We start from the raw sequence: 20,741 nt of genomic DNA on the forward strand, positions 1-20,741 counted from the left end.
CATTTCCAACACAACTTATCAAACTTTGACAGACGAAAATATAAATCAGGAAGACAAGAGTAGAGAAAATGATGAAGAAAGTAATATTACAGACGAAGAGAAAGAAAGCGTAGAAAATACAGATGAGAAAGATGAAATTGAAAAATCTTTCGACAACATCAGTGCTGTGATAGGATCTAACAGTGACGACATGAAAAATCTATCGTCTAAAACATATGGAATGAAACTTACAGGCGATCATGGATACATTTGGAATGTAAGTAAAATATAAACCTATAACAATAATTTTACTTAAATTAAAAAAAAAATGAAAATTATGTGTACCTTTTTTATTATATAGAGATAATGCCTGACGCTCTGTTGGGGGAAACTGAGTAGTTAAATGGGATTTGCAACCACTATACAACTCTGCGAGTAATATCTTTATAAAATAATTTTAAATAAATTTATAATATATTTTATACTCTTCTAAAACAAAGACTAAAAGTGTGTATTTGTTATCTAATAACGTTCAATATTTTTAGGATCTATCCAGACCTGGAATTCATTATAATGTTGGCGAAATGAGTAATAGTGAAAATACTAATCTGACAAATATTGACGAGAGTACGTCTAAACCTCCACTTTTAGAAAACCCTGATGAAAATACAAATGAGTTTAACATTACTACGGGTGTTGAAAAAGATAATGAACTAGATATGCCTATAACTACGGACAATTTTACCGACTCAACGAGTTCAGAAATCAAAGACGAGAACGGTACAGAATTATATGAAAAAGCTACGACTGAAACATATATTGACAATTCTACAGCTGAAGAAAATAATACAAAAGATGATGACGAACCACCCAAAAAAATAACTCCAGAATTAGACGAATTGTTAAAGAAGGTATGTATTATGTTTAATTATGTCAATTACCACAATTGCTATCACCATTTCATAACATCACGAAAATCATGCCTAATTTGCTATACTCCACGAGAACTAGGATAATCTGTATGGTGTAATTTATAACCTCTTCAATCCTTATACTCCACGCCAAACAGATCTTCGACAATGCAACCTCTCCGCACGTTTCGCTCCGAAACCGGAGCATCCTCAAGAGATGTTGACTTTACAGTTACTATTTAATAAGTCTTAACAACTATGCGGAGCAAGTGCAGGAAACGTGCAGAGTAGAGGGTACATTGTCGAAGATCTGTTTGGTGTAGAGTATGAGGTCACTTGTTTTTTTTCGTATTTAATTATTCTAATGTGGATAAGATATAGTAATTGACAAAGCTAAAAATAAACTAATAATAGGATAATATTTTCTAATTCATTTAAATAAATTTCAACAGTACATCGAGAAACTTGTAAAAGAGGAAGTAGCTAAGCAATTGAGAAAAAATAGCACCGAAATGGAGACAGAAATAAAAAATGGTAGTGGTAACAGTAATAGCAGTCATGGGGAAACCAAAAAAGAAGACGAGTTATCCATAGACAATGATAAAAACCAAATAGATTGCAAGCAATACAATCAAACACGGGATGCGAATAGCACAAAATGTCAATATAACAGCGGAAACGTCATAGGCAACACAAACATCTTCGTGTTCTATCCAAACGACAAAACTTTACAATCTATTATAAACGACACAGTTAAGGGAAGACCAGTAAACGAATTATTGGATTTAATTAACTCCACCGTCTCTAACGATGAAAAGAAGCCTGGCTCTGAAATATTGAATACTTTAATTGAAGAAAAGGAGATACCTGTCATTGCAAAAAATAAGGAGCCTTCCAGCGATGAAGTATATGAGGGGATTGAAAAATACAAAGACGATGATGACATTGAAGCGGAGGCTGTTAAGACATTAACGTCACAAGGTAATAATAATAATACAAGTGTTGATAGTTCTGCGATAGATGATGAAAGTAAAACTACGATGAATTCCACTGCGAGACCTGAAGGTATTGAAGTTGACGAAACATCTGACTCAAGCGAAGGGTCTTAGTTAACATAATTATTGGGATTTCCAGGATTCCCGATCTTTACCTTAGAATAAGACCTTTCAGTGTTACGGTTAACTACATCAGCTTAGCGACTCGTTGAGCTGTCGCTTACGCTGGTACGGATTTCTCAATTTTTGATTTGTGCAGAAAAACTTTAGGGATATCTCCGTCCTCCAGGTGACCCCTAGCTTTCTTCCACATTACGGAGCCATTTGCCGTGGAAACATAATAAGATATAAAATTTAAACAAGTGGTTTAAAATTGAACACATTTTATTACTAAATAATTAAATAACAAATTCGGTTTATGGCACAAATAAATCGATAAAAAACCAATTTCATGTAATGCTACTTCTTAACAATTAGTTCATTTGAAACATGCTACGCTTCTTTATATTATTTCAAAAGTTTTATTTATTAAAAATAATAGAATGGCAGTTGTTAAACAGATTATAAAAATATTTCCCTTCCGGCGCGGCGTAGTAAAGAAAGTTAACAAATTTTCAAATAAATAAATCTTACTTTTAACAGCATTTATATCATTTGAAGTATTTGTGAACGTTCAAACTTTATGAGTCCCTCTAAATGAAAATCTAACAGATAAACTTCCTGAACTTGAAAACTTTACAAAGACCATAAAGTTATATTAATATTAGTTTTGTTGTGCGAAAATACAATACCTACTTTAAAAATAACTAAATATACAGATAAAATACACGAATAAATACCATTCTAATATTGCTAGTGGGTCGTCCCAGACTTACTCCCGTTGTAAGCAAAAGATTTACCTCCAAGCGTACTCTATTGATAATTGTCTGATCTGTTCTTTGCTTCTTCTGAGTGTTGGCAAACGTCACTAAACGTACACTACGTATTTTATATTGGGGTGTTATTAAAATTATTCGCGGGGTTATTGCTGTATTTATTTTCGGCGCCCCTGAACCCATCGCTACACTCAGGATTCTGACACAAACCCCTTCGCTACAATGGGGAGTTACGCTTGGGATATTTCCCGGCTTTATTTAATATACTACATTCAATTTTACACAAATCCTACATTCAAATAATTTGACAGCTGAAATGGGTTTCTCCGAAGTAAGCGTGAATACTTTCGAATTAACTAAGTGTGTTTGTTACGCGCTACACGAACAAATTCATGAATAAGAACCGCGAACAGGTTCAAAACATACTGGACGTTCATTAGGCATACTTCGAAGAAAGTCCACGCAAGTGCAGCCGTTTAGTTTTTTCATTTTACCTGTGTAAGTTATTTATTACAATTATTTATTTAATAGAGATAAGAAATAAAAGTAAAAGTAATATCTACGGTAAGAAAAGTAAAAATATCCTAAATAATAAAAATATCGAATACGAAAGTTGAAATTTATTATTATATACTAACAATTATATTTAAGTATTTTATAAAAAATAAATGTGTAAATAAAATTTGTTATTATTATAAAAATATTATACATACAAATTTATTTGTTTTATTTTTAAAGTGTTTTTCATTAGGAACATCCGTTAAAATAATTTGTCTTTTTAGAAAGATTTTACTAAAATAACTCGTTCTGACAACTCAATGTGATTGATTAAGAATAAAAACTTGTATATAAATCAATGACGTTTTTTTTTAAAAACGTCCAAACATTTCATCTAAAAGTTGATATAAAAGCAACCCAGATGAAGGGCGTCTGTACAATTTCAACTATGATATTTAAAAATCTTAACAGTAACAAGATTAAATTGATCATATGAAAATATGTATATAAATAACAACAGTCGCAGTTATTATGCACGCTTGGTACAAGTTTTGCTCATAATCGAAGTGTCATTTTCGCATATCCAACTCTATACCGTCAAAGTAACATGGGCCAAATGTCTCTTTTTTAGAGTCTCAGATCCTTTACATTCTCATTTTACAAACGCTCTGCCAAAAACTTTTTCTGAACAATTGTAGGCAAATTTGAGCTTTAAAGCACTGTGAATATCATTTATTTTACTTTGATGCACAAGGATTTCGATACTCGGAAACGACTCTTCGATTTCGAACAAGCAAATCATGTACTACCCTTAGTGCATAAATCATAAACTAAATTGGCAAGTCGCAATAATACGCAAGTTAGCCCTTGACTGCAATCTCACCTGTTGATTATAATGCAGTCAAACATGGTAGCGGGCTAAACCGTTAAAGATATCATAGTTATATTCAAAATTCATTTATTTCAAGTAGGCCTAATATAAGCAATTTTGAAACGTCAAGTCTGTCTGTGTGTAGTGACTCTACCACCGGTTCGGAAGGCAGATTCAACCGAGAAGAAGCCGGCAAGAAACTCAGGATATTGAACCTATACGCAGAGCCAAGGGTTAATATAACTGTCATACCTCGGTTTCTATAGCTTCTATAACGTCTTAGCGTAGTTACTAGACACCGCCGTAGACTCCCACCAGACAAGACGAGAACATTTTGAAATTATAAATTCCCAAATTGCCCTACAGTGGCCACAGTGCTACCCACTGCGCCAATGGTGCCATCAAATCTTCACTATGTTATCCTATTCACTATGTTTTTCGTGGAAGTTCTGTCCACAAAGGATCCTACCTTTACACTTGCCAATATAGTCTACTTTAGAGAATTGTATATTATTATAGACTCGGGACTAATATAAATTATATTATAAGTTCTAAAATGTGGCACAAAAGTTAAAGATTTTTGCAAAATTGTCAAAGATAAACATTTTGATAAGAATTTAATTGCATAAAATAAAAACACGAGTTGAAATCCATCAAGCGCCAGTTTTACTAAGAACGGACAAATGAGCGAGCAATAAACTGGCTCTATTAAAAATAAAACCGTATTTACAATAAGCTAAAGTAGAAAATTGAATGACAATCGACACATACCTACAGCGTCCGTGTTAATCATCTTAAAGTTATCTACTTCCTATTTTCAATAGCCAGTGGCACGGGCATTTTTCCATTCTCTATGAAATGACCTTGATTGTTCAGTATTGATATTTTCTGTCTAAAAATTTTAGGGCCTTGAAGAGCAAGTTAAACCATCAAGCAGTCTACCAACCCACACTGGAGCAGCGTGGTGAGTAAATGCTCTAGTTTTCTGTCTCTTATTAAACAGATTGCCTGTACCCAGCAATGAGAACGTTAATAGGTTGAAGTTGATTTATCTATTAAAAGTATTTCATTTACTATCAATCAATCCTTTTTTGCCTTCGAATATTTGAATATATTTAACTAAGACACGAATAAAATAAATAAATATACAATAAAAAACAATTCTTATAAAACGCAACATAAAAACTTTTTTTTTTTTTTGTAGTAATAATTAAAGGACAACGCAGATGGCCGGTGGGCCATCAGGTGTGATAGTAAGTAAAAAAACCATCGCCTATATACGGATATCAGTAATTACGACTTATTATATAATTGCATAAATTTAAAAATATAAATCGTTATGAAAAGTAACGATTATTAAAAATATTTTAACCAATGTAAAAAAAAAAATATCAGCATTCAAATATATCTATTACAACAGTTTTAAGATTTTATTCATTAAAAATATTTTAAATTCTTCTTCACTGAAGACTTAAAATCCTTATTCTGAATCGATCAATAAAATAAAAAATATGCATTCCCATACAAATATTTTCAGAAGTATTTTCCGATTTACGATTTAACCTTGTTTTATTATCTGTTGAATGTTTAAAAATATTTAATATAACTCATTATAAAACGGTTATAATAAACGTTGTATACCTTGAGAGTCGTGCAATGATTTATCTCTGTCTGTCAACAATTATATGACATACGCAAGAAAAAGACAAAACATTGCGTAACTATGCAACCGCTTTACGACGATCGTTAGATAGTAAGGGAATACGTGTTCTTACTTAAAATAAGACATTCCGTCACTTTTATTGCTTTTTTATTTCGTACGTTATTGAGCACTAAAATATTGACTCATCAGGCTACTGTAATAAATATAAATTGTATAGTGGCTCTTATGTCACTGTTGTCAATCAAAGATTTACGCTATCGCGGTAGATATCGATTGACTGAACAATAAAGTTGAATTGCTGAAATTGAAAATGTTGAACATTTTTATTCAATCTTATTGATGCATAAGAATTTATCTGTTTTCAATATAACGGTTAAAATTTTTACGGTTAACACTTATTGCATTTATTAGATAAGGTTCTAATATTCAATTAGTCCAGCCTAGAGGGCGCTAATTGTCTGTTAAACTGTCTGTCAATATCCTTACAATTTCTTATTTCCGTTACTTTTTTTAAAAGCTATCAAATAAAACAATACATGTGTGACATACCTACAGCGTCCGTGTTAATCATCTTAAAGTTATCTACTTCCTATTTTCAATAGCCAGTAGCACGGGCATTTTTCCATTCTCTATGAACTGACCTTGATTGTTCAGTATTGATATTTCTGTCTAAAAATTTTAGGGCCTTGAAGAGCAAGTTAAATCAAGCAGTCTACCAACCCACACTGGAGCAGCGTGGTGGGTAAATGCTCTAATTTTCTGTCTGAAACCCCTGACTGGCGACAACTGACAAGTAACAAACTAACAGCGCCCTCTGCCTAAAAGTTTTCAGTAATAGTAAGGCAATCAGAAAATATTTTTCTTTTATATTCGCTGTCTCGTAAACAATATACTTAAAAATATGCTTAATTTACTATATATATATATATTTATATATAAGCTCCGTGCAGACACGGCTACTCGCAACTCTGGAAACCGTACCCCCGACTTAAATTCTGCGATAACAGCTTTGAGGCCTCGTCGGTGCGTACATATGTGTAAGTGTGCTGTATCAAACGTTTTTTTGTAGTTTCCATACTGCTTCAATATATTTACTGTGCCTTAACTTACTCCAGAGTTGCGAGTAGCCGTGTCTGCACGGAGCTTACTATATATATTAGGGGTACCCGCACTGTTTACTGTATTAGCCTATTTCAAAGCATTGACAAGAGTGTATAAAGTGCCACCTTACACGCGAATGTATTGAAAATAAAATATATATTGTCTATTCATTATTTGTGACCTGGAAATTCACCATTCTCTCTCCACAGAGTATTATTAAACTTGTAAATACGATTTATAATCTGTACCTAAAATAACTAGTCTGTGATCCTCAATTCTGCGAGTTCCTTCTCCTCGTCGACCTCGTCCTCATCTTCATCTTCCGAACCGTGGAGCGAAGGGGCCGGGGTAGTAGCTCCTAATAAAAAAAAGGTAAGTTTTTATATGTGTATAATAATGTTTATAATACTCCCTTCAATGGGTAGTTGAAATAAAGACTAAATTTGCGTTTCAGTGAAAATACAAGAAACAACATTTAAAGCCCTTACTTCAGGTCTTTAAAATGCTATAATTTCTTCTTAAAAATCTTTTTTAAATGTCACTTATCACTGTAAAAAACATTGGTGACTTTCAGAAAAGGTTCGATATATGAACTTGAGAAAAAAGTTTATATGTGCCTTTCTATTTCTTCGCATTATTGCATAACCAAAAAACGGTTTGCAAAAGGCGGCTAATGCTAAAGCATTTTCTATCAGACAATCTTCGGACGTGCGAGAAAAACGAGTGTTGGTGTGGCATAACACAGAAACAACACACGACACTATGGATATAAGGAAGTTTCATGAAAATTAAGCTTAATTTGCTATACTCCGCGAAAAGCAGTATGGCGAATTTATAATTTCTTCAATCCTTATACTCCACACCAAACAGATTATCGGCACTATACCCCCCTCTACGCACGTTTTCTCCGAAACCGGTGCATCCTCAGAAGATGTTGACTTTACAATGAATAATTGTTAAAACTATCCACTTAAAAATTATTAATTCTAAAGTGCGTATTATATTGATTTATTTACTAGTAATTACATAAAAGTACTTTGAGGAGTGCAATAATTGTGATCACTTCAGAATTAACTAAAACTACTAAATATTTTAATCATTGCTTCAACTTTAAGTGATGTGCAAATATATTAAATAAAACACCCAAATCTCGCTAAACATCTTCCTTGTCCTACTTCAAACATCCAACCAAACACACCTATTCCGTCGCCTCAACACAATCGCCGAGCTTGGCGATCAGTTGGTCGATCTGTTGGACAACAGCTTCGTTTAACGGCTCCAGATAATCGCTCGGAGTTTGAAAGCTCTCGTGGTCAGAGTCGGTAAATTCGAGATTTTTCTCGAACGTCACTTCGATGTCGGTGCCCCGTTCTACGTCCGTTATTTCGAGGATTTCTAAGGATTTTCGAACGATAGCGTTCCGTTTTTGTAGGTCAAAATCCGTTTGGACTTCTTGGTCTTTGGTGGATTTAAGTTTTTCGATCTCTTTATGGTATGAGGCCGTCAGCCAGGAGATTTCGTGGTGGTTGCGACGCACTGATCGAAAAATAAGAAAACTAAACAGTTAGTTAAGGTGAAGGTGCAGGATATTATAGTTTTCACCTAACTAGCTACAAAACGCACCTTTATTGCAAAATTCAGCCTATAAAATTTTGATTATAACTCTTTCTCGTCACAGTTGTGAATTCAGCGGATCGCTAGATTTTGTAGTTTTATTTATTGAAAATAAATACCAATCTAACTTTCGAGTATAAATAACAACACATTTTTCATAATACATTAATGATATGTCACTAGACAAATACAATATTTTAGCGATTCTTTGTTAATGTCATCACACATACGCCAACATTCTTTGTTAATCCTTCAGACCGAAACAGCAATGCTTGGCGGAAGAAATAAGCATGGCAGTAGTATTTCTCCGGGCGACCTCTGTCACAAAAAGCCCTACTACTACTGCATGTGTATGAATGAATGAATGAATGAATAAATATACTTTTATTGTACACCACATAAACATAAAGAGAACTAAGTTTAACGAAAAGTATACTGTGTGTAATTGTATTCATTGTGTATCAAATTCAAATTCGAAAATGTTTTATTCATATAGACCTGATCAAAATGATCAAAATTCATTTATTTCAAGTAGACCTAATTAATAAGCACTTTTGAAACGTAAAGTCAGTCTGTTTGTTGTGACTCTACCACCGGTTCGGAAGGCAGATTCCACTGAGAAGAGCCGGCAAGAAACTCAGCAGACTGCTCTTTTCCAAAATCATTTTAAAGTTTAACAATCTTTAGAATTTTTCTGTTTTGTGTGAGATGAGAGCGGAGTGGCCTGCTTTTATATATAGGTTATAACTGCATTCGTAACCTAAAACTAAAGCTAGGAAGGTTCCAAACGCGCCCTGGTCTAAGAAGAGCCCACAGAAAACTTAGTCAGGTTTTTTTTTGTTATAACCATCTCACAGTCTCGCATCACACCATCTTACGCGCTGCTAGATAACACTTAAATACTCACTAGAATGCGTGGGGCTGGGTGGTTCGGAGATCGGGCGCGGGTAGTTGAACCGTTTGCCCAGCTCCTGGTCCATGTGGTCCACGTAGTCGGGGTACACAATCTTCAACGCCTGAGCGCGCGCTTGCCGGTAGTACTGGTAATTTTTTTTTTTTATTTTACTTTTTTTTTAAGTGATTAATTTCAATTTCATCATTACATCAGCACAATACATAATGTTATATTTATAATAATGTAACGTATATATATTTATATATATATATACTACGGCAACGCACACATCGCCATCTGGCCCCAAAGTAAGCGTAGCTTGTGTTATGGGTACTGAGATGACTGATGAATATTTTGATGAATAATATACATAAATACTTATAATATAAATATAAACACCCAGAGACTGAAAACATTCATACTCATCACACAAACATTTTCCAGTTGTGGGAATTGAACCCACGGCCTAGGACTCAGAAAGCAGGGTCGCTGCAAACTGCGCCAATCGGCCGTCAATTAAATAATGCAGTAGGAAAACCTATTTTATTGGGGATGCTCACTATAAAAAAAATCAGATACGGAATAAAAGCACATATCTATGAGGTATACTTTTAATATTTTATTAATTTCAATCTCATTTTCAGTGCTACTTATAAAATTTGGCAGATGGTTAAATAATTTTTTATTACTCATGCGGGATAAGTAGTGTCGTACTGGCTGTTGCGGTTGAAAAAGAGCTGTTTGGCCATTTTAAAATGACGCGTGAGTTTTTTCGTAAATGAAACTGTTATTTGAGTGCGACAAGTTTACTTGGCGCACGCAAATTGTACTTAGCACACGCAAACTATCCTTGAAGACTCGGAGAGCACAATGCCATTTGTACCAGTTATTATATAAGCCGTTAGTACCAGTTATTATAACCAGCGCATGATAAAATAATTGTTGGTGCCCGCCAACCTGCATTTAACCAGTGTGGTGGATAAAAGCTCCAAATCCTTCTTGCCTATGAGTAAGCAGGCACCGACCCCCTGAGTACAGATCCTACAGTGGGACTTTAATGATCCGATGATGATGATAAAGCTTTAAGTTACAGCTAACTGATAAATTAGTTTCTGTTACGTATTACATTTTAGCAGTACGACTTTGTATCGTATTTTTTTCTACATTTCTAAGTCAAAATAAAAAAAAATCAAAGTTATAGTTTATAAGCACTTTTGAAACGTCAAGTCAGTCTGTTTGCAGTGACTCTACCACCGGTTTGGAAACAGGTCTACCGAGAAGAGCCGGCAAGAAACTCAGCAAATTGCTCTTTTTCACCATAATTTTATAGTTTACAATCTTTAGAATTTTCCATCTTGTGAGAGATGAGAGCGGAGCCTGCTTATGAAAAGATTTGTCGTTACAAAAAAGTACTTTACAAAAAGCAATTTATAGCAGTACACGTAAACATAATGTTGAGAATATCTCGAATATATTTCACTTACAATGCCCAAATTTCTCCAATCCATGAGATCTGATAATCTTTCCGTTCTGTTCCTCTGGATGATACGCTGGCGACGGGTTAGCCTGATGACAATGGTCACAGAAGGTTATCACATAAAAAAATTAAAAACATGATTCTACTAGTCAAACCCAATCCGTAAGCTTTCTCAACTAACGTCGTCCAGTCTTCTCTTAGGGTAGGCAGCGCTTTTGTGCATGTATGAAGTGCACTCCACTGCCCAGTGGATAGGCCTTCGACTTCACTTTAGGACGATTGAGTTCGAATACCACGAACGCGCCTTTAACTTTTGTAAGTTATATGCGTTTTAAGTAATTAAAATATCACATGCTTGAACGTTGAAGGAAAACATCGTGACGAAACCCTAAATACCTGAGAATTAATGATGTTTTCAAAGGTGTGTGGAGTCCACCAATCCGCACTGGGCCAGCGTCGCGGACTACGACCTTAACCCTTTCTCATTATGGGCTGAGACCCGTGCCCTGTAGTGACCGCCAATGGGTTGATATGATGATGATAGCTGAGATTAGGTCAATAAACAAGGGAATAAACAATCATTATTTTATCTATTTATTGAAACAAAATATAACATACTAGCTTCAGCCCGCGACTTCGTCTGCGTGGAATTTAGAATAGGCCTATATGAATAAAGAAATTTTGAATTTGAATTTACTGTGAGATGGTGATAACAAAAGAAAAATACCCGGCTGAGTTTGTTGTGGACTCTTCTTAGACTAGAGCGCCCACCCTCTCTCCCTCGTAGCTTTAGCGTTATCACTATGCCCTTACAATTATGTGAACACATATGTATGAACGCTTCATAAGTGCCTTCGATAGGCCTACATGGATAAAGAAATTTTGAATTTGAACTTGTAGTATTGTAGAAGCACTCACTTGGTAAAGTCGTACATGTACTGCGCGAGCTGTTGCACGGAGCCCTCCAGGGAGATGTAGCGCCGGTCCACCACGTATATGCCGTACGACATCGGGTCCGCGATGTGCTCTTGCATGAAGCAACCGAAACCTGCGCACGACATAATCCATACTAAACATTACAAATGCGAGAGTATGTTTGCTGTGCGAATGCGGTGGAGTGGGTGACCTGAAACCCATATTGTTATCATGCCCAAAATATAACCGGGATTCACTTTACCAGGATCTCATCCAGTTAAACATCCCACTTCCCGCTTTCGTTGACATCCTCTCGTCCATTAATTTGTATATATAAACTTCCCTCATTTATCCTTTTTTATGATATTAAGTTGTAAATATACCTAGTACCTAGTTTTAGAAATCCATTTTATATTATTTACACTATACTTTTTATAAATCTTAGTATTTCAAAATAAGGCGTTCGTAATAGAGTGTGGTCAAGTTTTATTCTTATTGACTTCACTTGACAATGGTTCAATCGCTCAGCGCGCAGACCCAATAAACCAAAAAGAAGAGTATCTTTGCTTGTTAATATGTCCATCTTTCACATCCTATCTAACCAACCAATCTATTTGATTGTTAGCGTAGAGTGATTAAAAAGGACGGAGAGTAACATAGGCCACTTTTGATCCTGGAAATACGACCAAATAGCCTAGTGGTTAGGACTTCGGCTTTGATGTCGGGGGGTTATGTGAAGGCATTTCAAACATTCTGGGAGGACCTGTGTATAGGTTGATATAAGAATAAGAACCTTACGTAATTGGAATTAAAGTTTAATTCTCCAACATAACGTGTCACTAGTACTACTGAATGCAAGTACACACGGTTGTAACGGCTGATAGTATGAAAATAGCCAAGATTTTCAAATACGAACCTTAAGTTCAATTTCGCAAACAAGATAATTAGCAGGTGAAAGTAATGCTGGGTATAAGAATAAGAACTTTATGCAATTGGAATTAAAGCTTAGGTTGCCTTACCAGATAAGTTGGTAGTACGCCCATAAAAGTGCATGGCAGGCGTTTTAGGCTTGCAGTATAAAGAAGGCAACCGAAATAGCTAAATATGAACCTTACACACGTATAAATAAAGTTTGATTTCGTTTGTGAAATATTATTTAGTATATTAGATATTCATTAGAAAAAAGGAACTCTGAAGAAACCTGAATTTATTTTAAGTTTAGCTTCTCTACCAAACATTTTCTGTAGCGGCTGATAGTATAAAGATAGCCAAGATGTTCAAATACGAACCTTATTTTATGAAACTTAAAGTTTAAATTTCGTAAACAAGATAATTAGCCGCGATATCCGTGGAATAAATGCTGGGTATGAATTAGAGTAAGTACCTTATGGAATAGGAATTAAAGCTTAGTTTCCCAATACTGGATACCAATATTGGTACACGCAGCGTTGGTTGACCAACGAGGTGGACGGACGACATTAGGCGCGTTGCAGGTAGCCACTGGATTCAAGCGGCACAAAACCGTGGAATCTGGAACTCCCTACTGGACCTATGTCCAGCAGTGGACGTCTATCGGTTGATTTGATGATGATGATGATGACCGTGGAAGTATGCTGGGTATTAGAATAAGAACTTTATACATCTAGGATTAAAGCTCAAATTCCCTTACCAGACAAGTTGGTAGTAATACTGGGTATGCCCATGACAGTGCACTCAGCAGGCGTGTAGCCCCACGGCTCGTAGTATGAAGGAAATACTCCAAGATGGCAGCCGCGGACGAACTCTTCGTAGTCCAGCCCGAAGAGCGGGTTGGTTGAGGATAGAAACTCTGGATGGAATATTACCTAAAACAAAGTTAAATTTTAATTTGAAAAGCCAGATAACAAAGTCTTTTTTTTAAGGAAGTTGGTCAAGAGTTATCAATTCGGGTGTTTTATTTTTCTGTTCGTTCGGGGTCAGGGTCATACCTTTGTCATATATTTTAGGCAAAATTCTTTTTTGTTCGAAATGGGTATATTCCGAAATGGTCCCAAATAAATATTATAGAAAATTTAGATAGAAAATTTAAATATAAAATAAATATTTAAATAGATAATTTAGACGAATTCGACGGCCGATTGACGCAGTGGTAAGCAACCCTGCTTTCTAAGTCAAGGCTGTGGGTTCGATTCCCACAACTGGAAAATGTTTGTGTGATTAACATGAATGTTTTTCAGTGTCCTGGGTTTTTATTTGTATATATTTATGTATATTATTCAACATTCAAAAAAAAATGTCCTGCCATCTTAGTAACCATAACACAAGCTACGCTTACTTTGGGGCCAGATGGCGATGTGTGTATTATCGTAGTTTATTTATTTATTTAGTTTATATAAAAAGTTTTGGAGACAGACAACGGAACTCTTCAAATAATGACAGCAAATCAATCGCGGATGCCTACATTCATATTTATATGCATTGTTTACACGTTTTCACAATATAACATGACGCCTGTAGTCTCGAAAATGTAGCTGATGTATTCAGTATATCAGGGTACACCTACATCTTCTGTCAAAGTTAGTAGTAATTGCATATTTTTCGCGACTGGAAGCTAATTGTAGCACATAGTATTGAAGCTTAATATATACAAAAATGTATTTACTTTTTAGTGGATTTAAAATAAATATGAAGGAGCAGTAAATGTATATGTGCGTGAATGCGAGCGTACGGGCGTACAAGCGTGCGAGCGAACGTGCGTGCGAGCGAACGTGCGTGAGAGCGTTCGTGCGTGCGAGCGTACGTGCCTGCGTGCGTGTGTTTATGAAGACGTAAGCATACTACTTACTTTAACTTTATCGTTGACAGTGTTGAAAAGTTGACAGCGACGCACCGAGTTCAACACCGGATCGCTCCAATCATCTACCTGTTTATAAAAAACATAAATTTTACATTTTACCAGTACATAACTATTAAGTTATTGAATAATCATTCAACTTTTTGCAGCAAATACAGTAAAAAAAACAAGATTCCTCACAATAATTTTCTTTATTGATACTTGGGACTGTAAAACCTATCTCAGAAATTCTGCGCATTCAAATCGGTTATTAATTTTGAGTGCAATGAAATGCGCAGACAGTTTTACATAGACAATAACATTATGAAGTATCTACTTATTAATATGCCTTCATTTAATTGCCACACTATTTTAATCAAATGTCTGTATTACATTTCTGTTAAACATCGCAAGGAAAGTATGAATGCAACATCACAACCCGAAAAATATAACCAAATGGTAACAACTCTACAGTTAAATCGATTTTATAACCTCCTTCTCTAGCTCCATTAATTAAAGCAAGGTACTTACAATGTTATGTGTTGTGACGGGCGGTAAACCGTCCCTCTGCAATGCATAAATACAGCGTTTAAGACGAACCGTATCGTCTTTGTGCAGCAAGTCCGACGCATCGGGTAAATGGCCTCTGTTATAAGAGAATCGTTGAAAAATACGTCAACACGATTATATATAATAGGATAATTAACAAGTCGTTTACTTGCGGAAAGCCTATGAAGATTGAAAAGATAGAAGAGATAATTGTAAACTAAAAGACATTTCACATTCGTTTGTTACCAAAATCTACAGTGTGGTCAGGATAGGTTGAATATAAATATTCATGTGCAGCCCAAGTTATACTTCAAACAAGAATTTATACTTTAAGATTGTGGATAGCAAAAAAACTTTTTTTCATGATAAGTGAAAAACAATGCAGTTAAAAACCCCGTATTTTAGAATATAAAAATTAAGTACTTTGATATGTTACAGTGGGAATTTCGAGCATGATGAAGACGATGTTAAATACTTGAAAAAGGCAATTTTATTGTTATTGCCTATATTGTCAAGACTTCTGACATTTTAGACATATTTTTGGACTGCTGCTTCTACAGGGACCTTTAGGTTGAATACGATAAGTTTTTAAGCGATCGCTCGGTCGTTGCAGCGGTCGATTTTTAGGTATCGTTTGACAGCTGGTGTCACTTCAACTTCCGATGAGAATGACGTGCATGACAGCCGTTTGAAGCCATGTTGCTATTGCACAGAACAACTGTCTAACATCGATAATTAAATTGTATTGAAGTTTATGGTAACGAAACGATGTGTAATGCAATAAAGAAGTTGTCATTACCCCAAGCATATGTCGTACATCCGCTTTCCGATTTTCTGCTGGATGTCGTTGATGGTGTCGCGCAGGGACTTGGTGACGGCGTGCCCCCGCAGGCTCTCCACGTTGAAGTTGTTGGTCTTGGCGGGGAAGATGAGGAACGCGACCACTGTCATTTCCGACCCGGACGACTGGGGAGGAAAATAAATAAATTCATGAGAAAAACCACGACATAAAGTGTATGCACTGTGTAAACTTATGAATATTAAGCTTAATTTGCTACAGAACGCGAAAAGCAGGGACACCAAACAGATCTTCGGCAATGTACCCTCTACGCCGTTTCGCTCCGAAATTGAGCATCCTCAGGAGATGTTGACTTTACAATGAATAATTGTTAAGATACTTGGTGTAGTATAAAGATTGAAGAAATTATAAATAACACCGTACAGATTTTCCTGCTTTTCGCGGACTATAGCAAATTAAGCTGAATTTTCATAATAGGTATATCATGGATTTCCGCAAAGTAACGCCTGCTTCTATCCAATACTGTGTAAACTTATTATTTTCAATTTTCCTGAGTTTTTTTAATTATTCATAAGACACAGCCAGCAATTAATTTTAACTACATTCATAAAAAAAATATATGTGTTAGAATTACAAATTCTGTCTAGTTCTTTTGTGGTGTAAAATAAAAGTTTACGAATCATAAGTGCCAACTATGGGCCTACTCGAATAAAGATATTTTTGACTTCGTGGTCGTCATCTGGGTTTTGTGGCTCGCTTGACAAGTGTCTTGTCAACTTTGACTTTTAGTGTATTTATTCATTCTATGGAGGGTAGAGGTAAGGAGAGTCATCTGTGTATATAAAAAAGTGTCGTCAAAATGTATTAAATTAGGATGGCGCCACATTTGCATCACGGTAACTCTTAAAAGAAGCGCCAAATATAAATATTGTTAGAGTAGGCTTGAAAAATAAACAAGGAAGTATGGAGATTCAAGGAAGTAAGGTTATATTTACCACAATATTTTGTACAACGTAAGTTGTTGAAATTCTCAATAATTAACTACTTTAGTCGATAATGACATTAAATTTTTTAACTCGGCATACTTCAATTCATCTACGATTGCTACATTCATACCATACCCTGTGCATCCACCAGCGCCATTGTGGAGGATTTTTGAACTGTTATTTAGCGCAACAACTGGACACTTTTTCAACTTTTCTCCCATATAAGATGACTCTCCTTACCTCTACCCTCCATAATTCATTCTATCATTCTTTCATTCTATTAATCATTTAAACTAACATTCATTCATACATACTAGAGAGCTGGGACGTTGGTTGTTGCCTTTTAAATGGTAGAAATCGTAACGGAAGAAAAAAGCGTTTTGTCCTCTCCATGCGAGTCTTTCACTTCCATCCGGCGTGCTTATCGTCGTCGTCGTCCGATATTATAGTCAAGCGCCGCCATACTTGTTAACGAGTAGCAGTAAGAAAAGTTCGGGTCAGAGTAATCACGACGGCAACCACGCCTTCAGACCGGAAATTAGCATTGCAACATAGCTGCTTAGCGGCAGAAATAAGCATATTGCTTCCCCGGACGAGCTGTCATAAAAAGCTCTACTAATAACCGGAAACGGAGCCTGGATGCTTCGCCGGTTCAGATTTTTTTTTTATTTTTTTTTTTATTTTATACTTGAAAACACAATACAAAATACCTTTAAATAATGGTTTAATCTAGCTAAAGCCTCTATAAAGATGTCCGCTCCCTTGTTTCCAAACTCGTAGCGGCCGGCGATGAAGAAGTACAGAGTCTTGTCCAGGTCGAAGTTGAAATGCCTGCAAATAAACATCAAAATAAAATGTTTAAAAACTCTTTTAGTGAGCCTAATTGATTGTGATATTTGCCACTAGCTGGCGTATGTCAAGAAGCGTGGAGTATATGACATATACTTACGACCAATCCAAATTATTATTTTTAAATAGCGGAAACTACACAGACGTCGGACGTAAGCGTTACTTCCGTCAGAAAAAATCTGAGTTACTCCCTAGTCACGCCTAAAGAAGTTTTACTTCAAAAAAGAGTTGTGGTTAAGAGGAGAAGAAGAAGAAGAAGAAACACTTTATTGCACTTATAACATACAGGAAAAGAAACAGTAAGGAGTATAAAGTACACAATGTAGACATGCAAAGGCGGCCTTATTGCTGCAAGCAATCTCTTACAGGCAACCTTTGTAGACGAGATGATGACGGCGCTCACCCATAAAAGTGTCCTCTTGAAAATTCATTGATCTTTTCTTTGGCCAACGCGTGTAGGTTCTGGAACTCGTGCAAGGCTGAGAACTTCTTCACGTTCAGACCATTCGGGGTGATGAAGTCGGGCTTCCGTTTGAGGAGGTGCTCCGCTTCGTATCCTGGTTAGATAATGAGATACTTGATACGCTAATATAGATGGAAATGTTTTTGAAATTAGTATTAAAAATTCACTCGTTGGTCTACTATTTTATTACTTCCACTATAAGTTCGCCCTTTACTGATGATGCCGTCTAGAATAGTAATGTGCTAACCTGTTAGAGGTATGTAGTTATATAGTACCGGAACACTGAATCGCTTAGCGGCACATAATATGTTCAACAGATACAGATTCAAATTAAAAATTCAAATTCATTTAAATTCAAATTCAAATTCATTTATTTCAAGTAGGCCTACTTTATAAGCACTTTTGAAACGTCAAGTATGTATGTTTGTAGTGACTCTACCACTGGTTCGGAAAGCAGATTCTACCGAGAAGAGCCGGCAAGAAACTCAGTAGTTGCTCTTTTCCAACATCAACATTTACAATCATTTTTCTATCTTGCGGGAGATGAGAGCGAGGCTGGCTGCTTCCGAGATCCTTGTTGATAGAAAGTTTTCAGTACCAGCCCGGTAAGCTTAAAAATTACGCACCCCCTAACAGGTTAGCAGGTTACCATGTAAGACCGTATCAGCATTTACCTACCACCAGGTGAGATTGCAGTCAAGGGCTAACCTGACGGCCGATTGGCACAGTGACCAGCGAACCTACTTCCTGAGTCCAAGGCTGTAGGTTCAATTCCAACAGCTCGAAATGGTTACTGCGATGGACATGAATGTTTTTCAGTGTCGGTGTATTATAAGTATTTATGTATATAATTCATAAAAGATCATCAGTCATCTTAGTACCCATAACACAAGCTACGCTTACTTTGGGGCTGTGTGTATTGTCGTATTATATTTATCTTATCTTATATCTTTAAACGAGCAATTCTTGTATATATATAATTGGAATCACGCAATCGGCTCCAACGATTTTCATGAAAATTAGTTTACAGGGGGTTTCGGGGGCGATAAATCGATCTAGCTAGGATTCATTTCTATATGAATCTCGGGCAAAAACTGTAAAAAATATACTTTTTTAAAAATTATGATACGTGCGATGCGTGAACGGTAAACGTTACGCCATACGACGGAAGTATGTAGTAATTATATCGGAATTGTTGTTTTCCTTAAAGTTCTATAAAACAGTCCACGACAATAGACGCATTTTTTTTTAAGGCGGCTCATTAGCGGACGAAGTCGCGCGGGTCCGCTAGTTTAACTTAAGGTGGAAAAAAAGAAGTTTTCTCACCCGTAATGTCCGAGACCGTTGTGAACACGTGCGTCATGTGTGCGGCGGCGCGCTCCATGCAGTAGCGGTGGTATATCTGTCTCTTTCCCGCCTCCTCGTCCACCGAGAACTTGAAACAGATAAAATCTATACAAATAAATAAAATCAGCAGCTTTGCGAAACTGAAACCAAAAAAATAGGACATCTGTAAAATTTTATAATTTTTATTAGTGGGTTTTACCTACACTCGGATAAATTATCAATTTCATAAACTTAAAATGCGTATAAAAAATTTCGGAACCGACAGGATTTGAAACTGGCGACCGCGGACTGAGCGCTTAACTTAACCAATTAATCTACGGCTCTCCTACCGTCGATGCTAAAATTAGTCTGTAGTCGTAGCGTAGTTATTAGTCTTATACTGTGACTGTAGATAGAAACTGTGTGATACACACACCCAATTTGTTGTGCCGCGTGGTACCGGCATATCTGTATACAGTTGTCACCACCCGTCCTCTTCCCCCGGATGTCGTACGACTAATGGAATTCAACGCAAAACGGACAGAAGTATCCTCTCTGTTACTAAACTTCCTTGTATGTATATAAGAGATATGTGTATATTTGTTAAAAGATATCCAAATTATTTCAAAAGAAATTGTGAATACGTATAAAGTCGTCAGATATCCCAACAAGCTTTGTACTGCAAAACGATGCAATAGTACATATATGAAATGTGCTTGCGGTATGGCTGTAAAAATATATAATAAACTACCAACCGATTTCGAAAACATGAATCTTAATATGTAAATAAAATAAGTAAAATGCTTCTCGAAAAATGTTATTATGATGTAAAAGAATATTTATTATAAACTAAATAATTTTAAACATAAATTATGTATCATTTATATCGATTTGGTTATTTATTTATTTATTTACTGTCATATTTAATTTTATCATGTGTTTGTATTGTTTATTTTAATTTAAAGTGACATTTAATTAAGGTTGATCTTTTTAATATCCTTGATCTCCAATTTATTATTATCCAAATTTGCACACTATTAATTTAGTAGAATGTTATATGCTCTCTAAACTAACTATATTGTTTACCAACATCTTGATATTGTACAAACGTTCTTGCAAATAAATGATTATTCTTATTATTAAAAGATCAATAACCCGTCTGC

The 20,741-nt window shown here is 35.6% G+C and overlaps 1 protein-coding gene and 1 long non-coding RNA gene across 3 annotated transcripts in view; both read right to left on the reverse strand.

Annotated features, from left to right (window-relative positions):
* Positions 1 to 2,251: 2,251 nt before the first annotated feature.
* Positions 2,252 to 3,352, reverse strand: LOC120628094. Its single transcript, XR_005658949.1, has 2 exons — positions 2,612 to 3,352; positions 2,252 to 2,575 (listed from the first exon to the last, which is right to left on the reverse strand). It is a non-coding gene; the product is annotated as an uncharacterized LOC120628094 (long non-coding RNA).
* Positions 3,353 to 6,560: 3,208 nt separating this feature from the next.
* LOC120627822 (glycogen [starch] synthase) overlaps positions 6,561 to 20,741 on the reverse strand; it is a 31,777-nt gene continuing 17,596 nt past the window's right edge. For both annotated transcript variants that reach the window (XM_039895884.1, XM_039895883.1), the window contains 11 exons: positions 19,579 to 19,687; positions 18,193 to 18,346; positions 17,651 to 17,771; positions 15,955 to 16,121; positions 15,138 to 15,252; positions 14,619 to 14,696; positions 13,464 to 13,638; positions 11,798 to 11,927; positions 10,887 to 10,968; positions 9,415 to 9,547; positions 6,561 to 7,251 (listed from right to left, as the gene is read on the reverse strand). In XM_039895884.1, the coding sequence (XP_039751818.1) occupies positions 7,151 to 7,251; positions 9,415 to 9,547; positions 10,887 to 10,968; positions 11,798 to 11,927; positions 13,464 to 13,638; positions 14,619 to 14,696; positions 15,138 to 15,252; positions 15,955 to 16,121; positions 17,651 to 17,771; positions 18,193 to 18,346; positions 19,579 to 19,687 (1,365 nt within the window). In that variant the 3' untranslated portion in view covers positions 6,561 to 7,150. The remainder of the gene's footprint in view (positions 7,252 to 9,414; positions 9,548 to 10,886; positions 10,969 to 11,797; positions 11,928 to 13,463; positions 13,639 to 14,618; positions 14,697 to 15,137; positions 15,253 to 15,954; positions 16,122 to 17,650; positions 17,772 to 18,192; positions 18,347 to 19,578; positions 19,688 to 20,741) is intronic.

The sequence above is a fragment of the Pararge aegeria genome, chromosome 12, assembly GCF_905163445.1.
Source record: "Pararge aegeria chromosome 12, ilParAegt1.1, whole genome shotgun sequence".
Lineage (NCBI taxonomy): Eukaryota > Metazoa > Arthropoda > Insecta > Lepidoptera > Nymphalidae > Pararge > Pararge aegeria.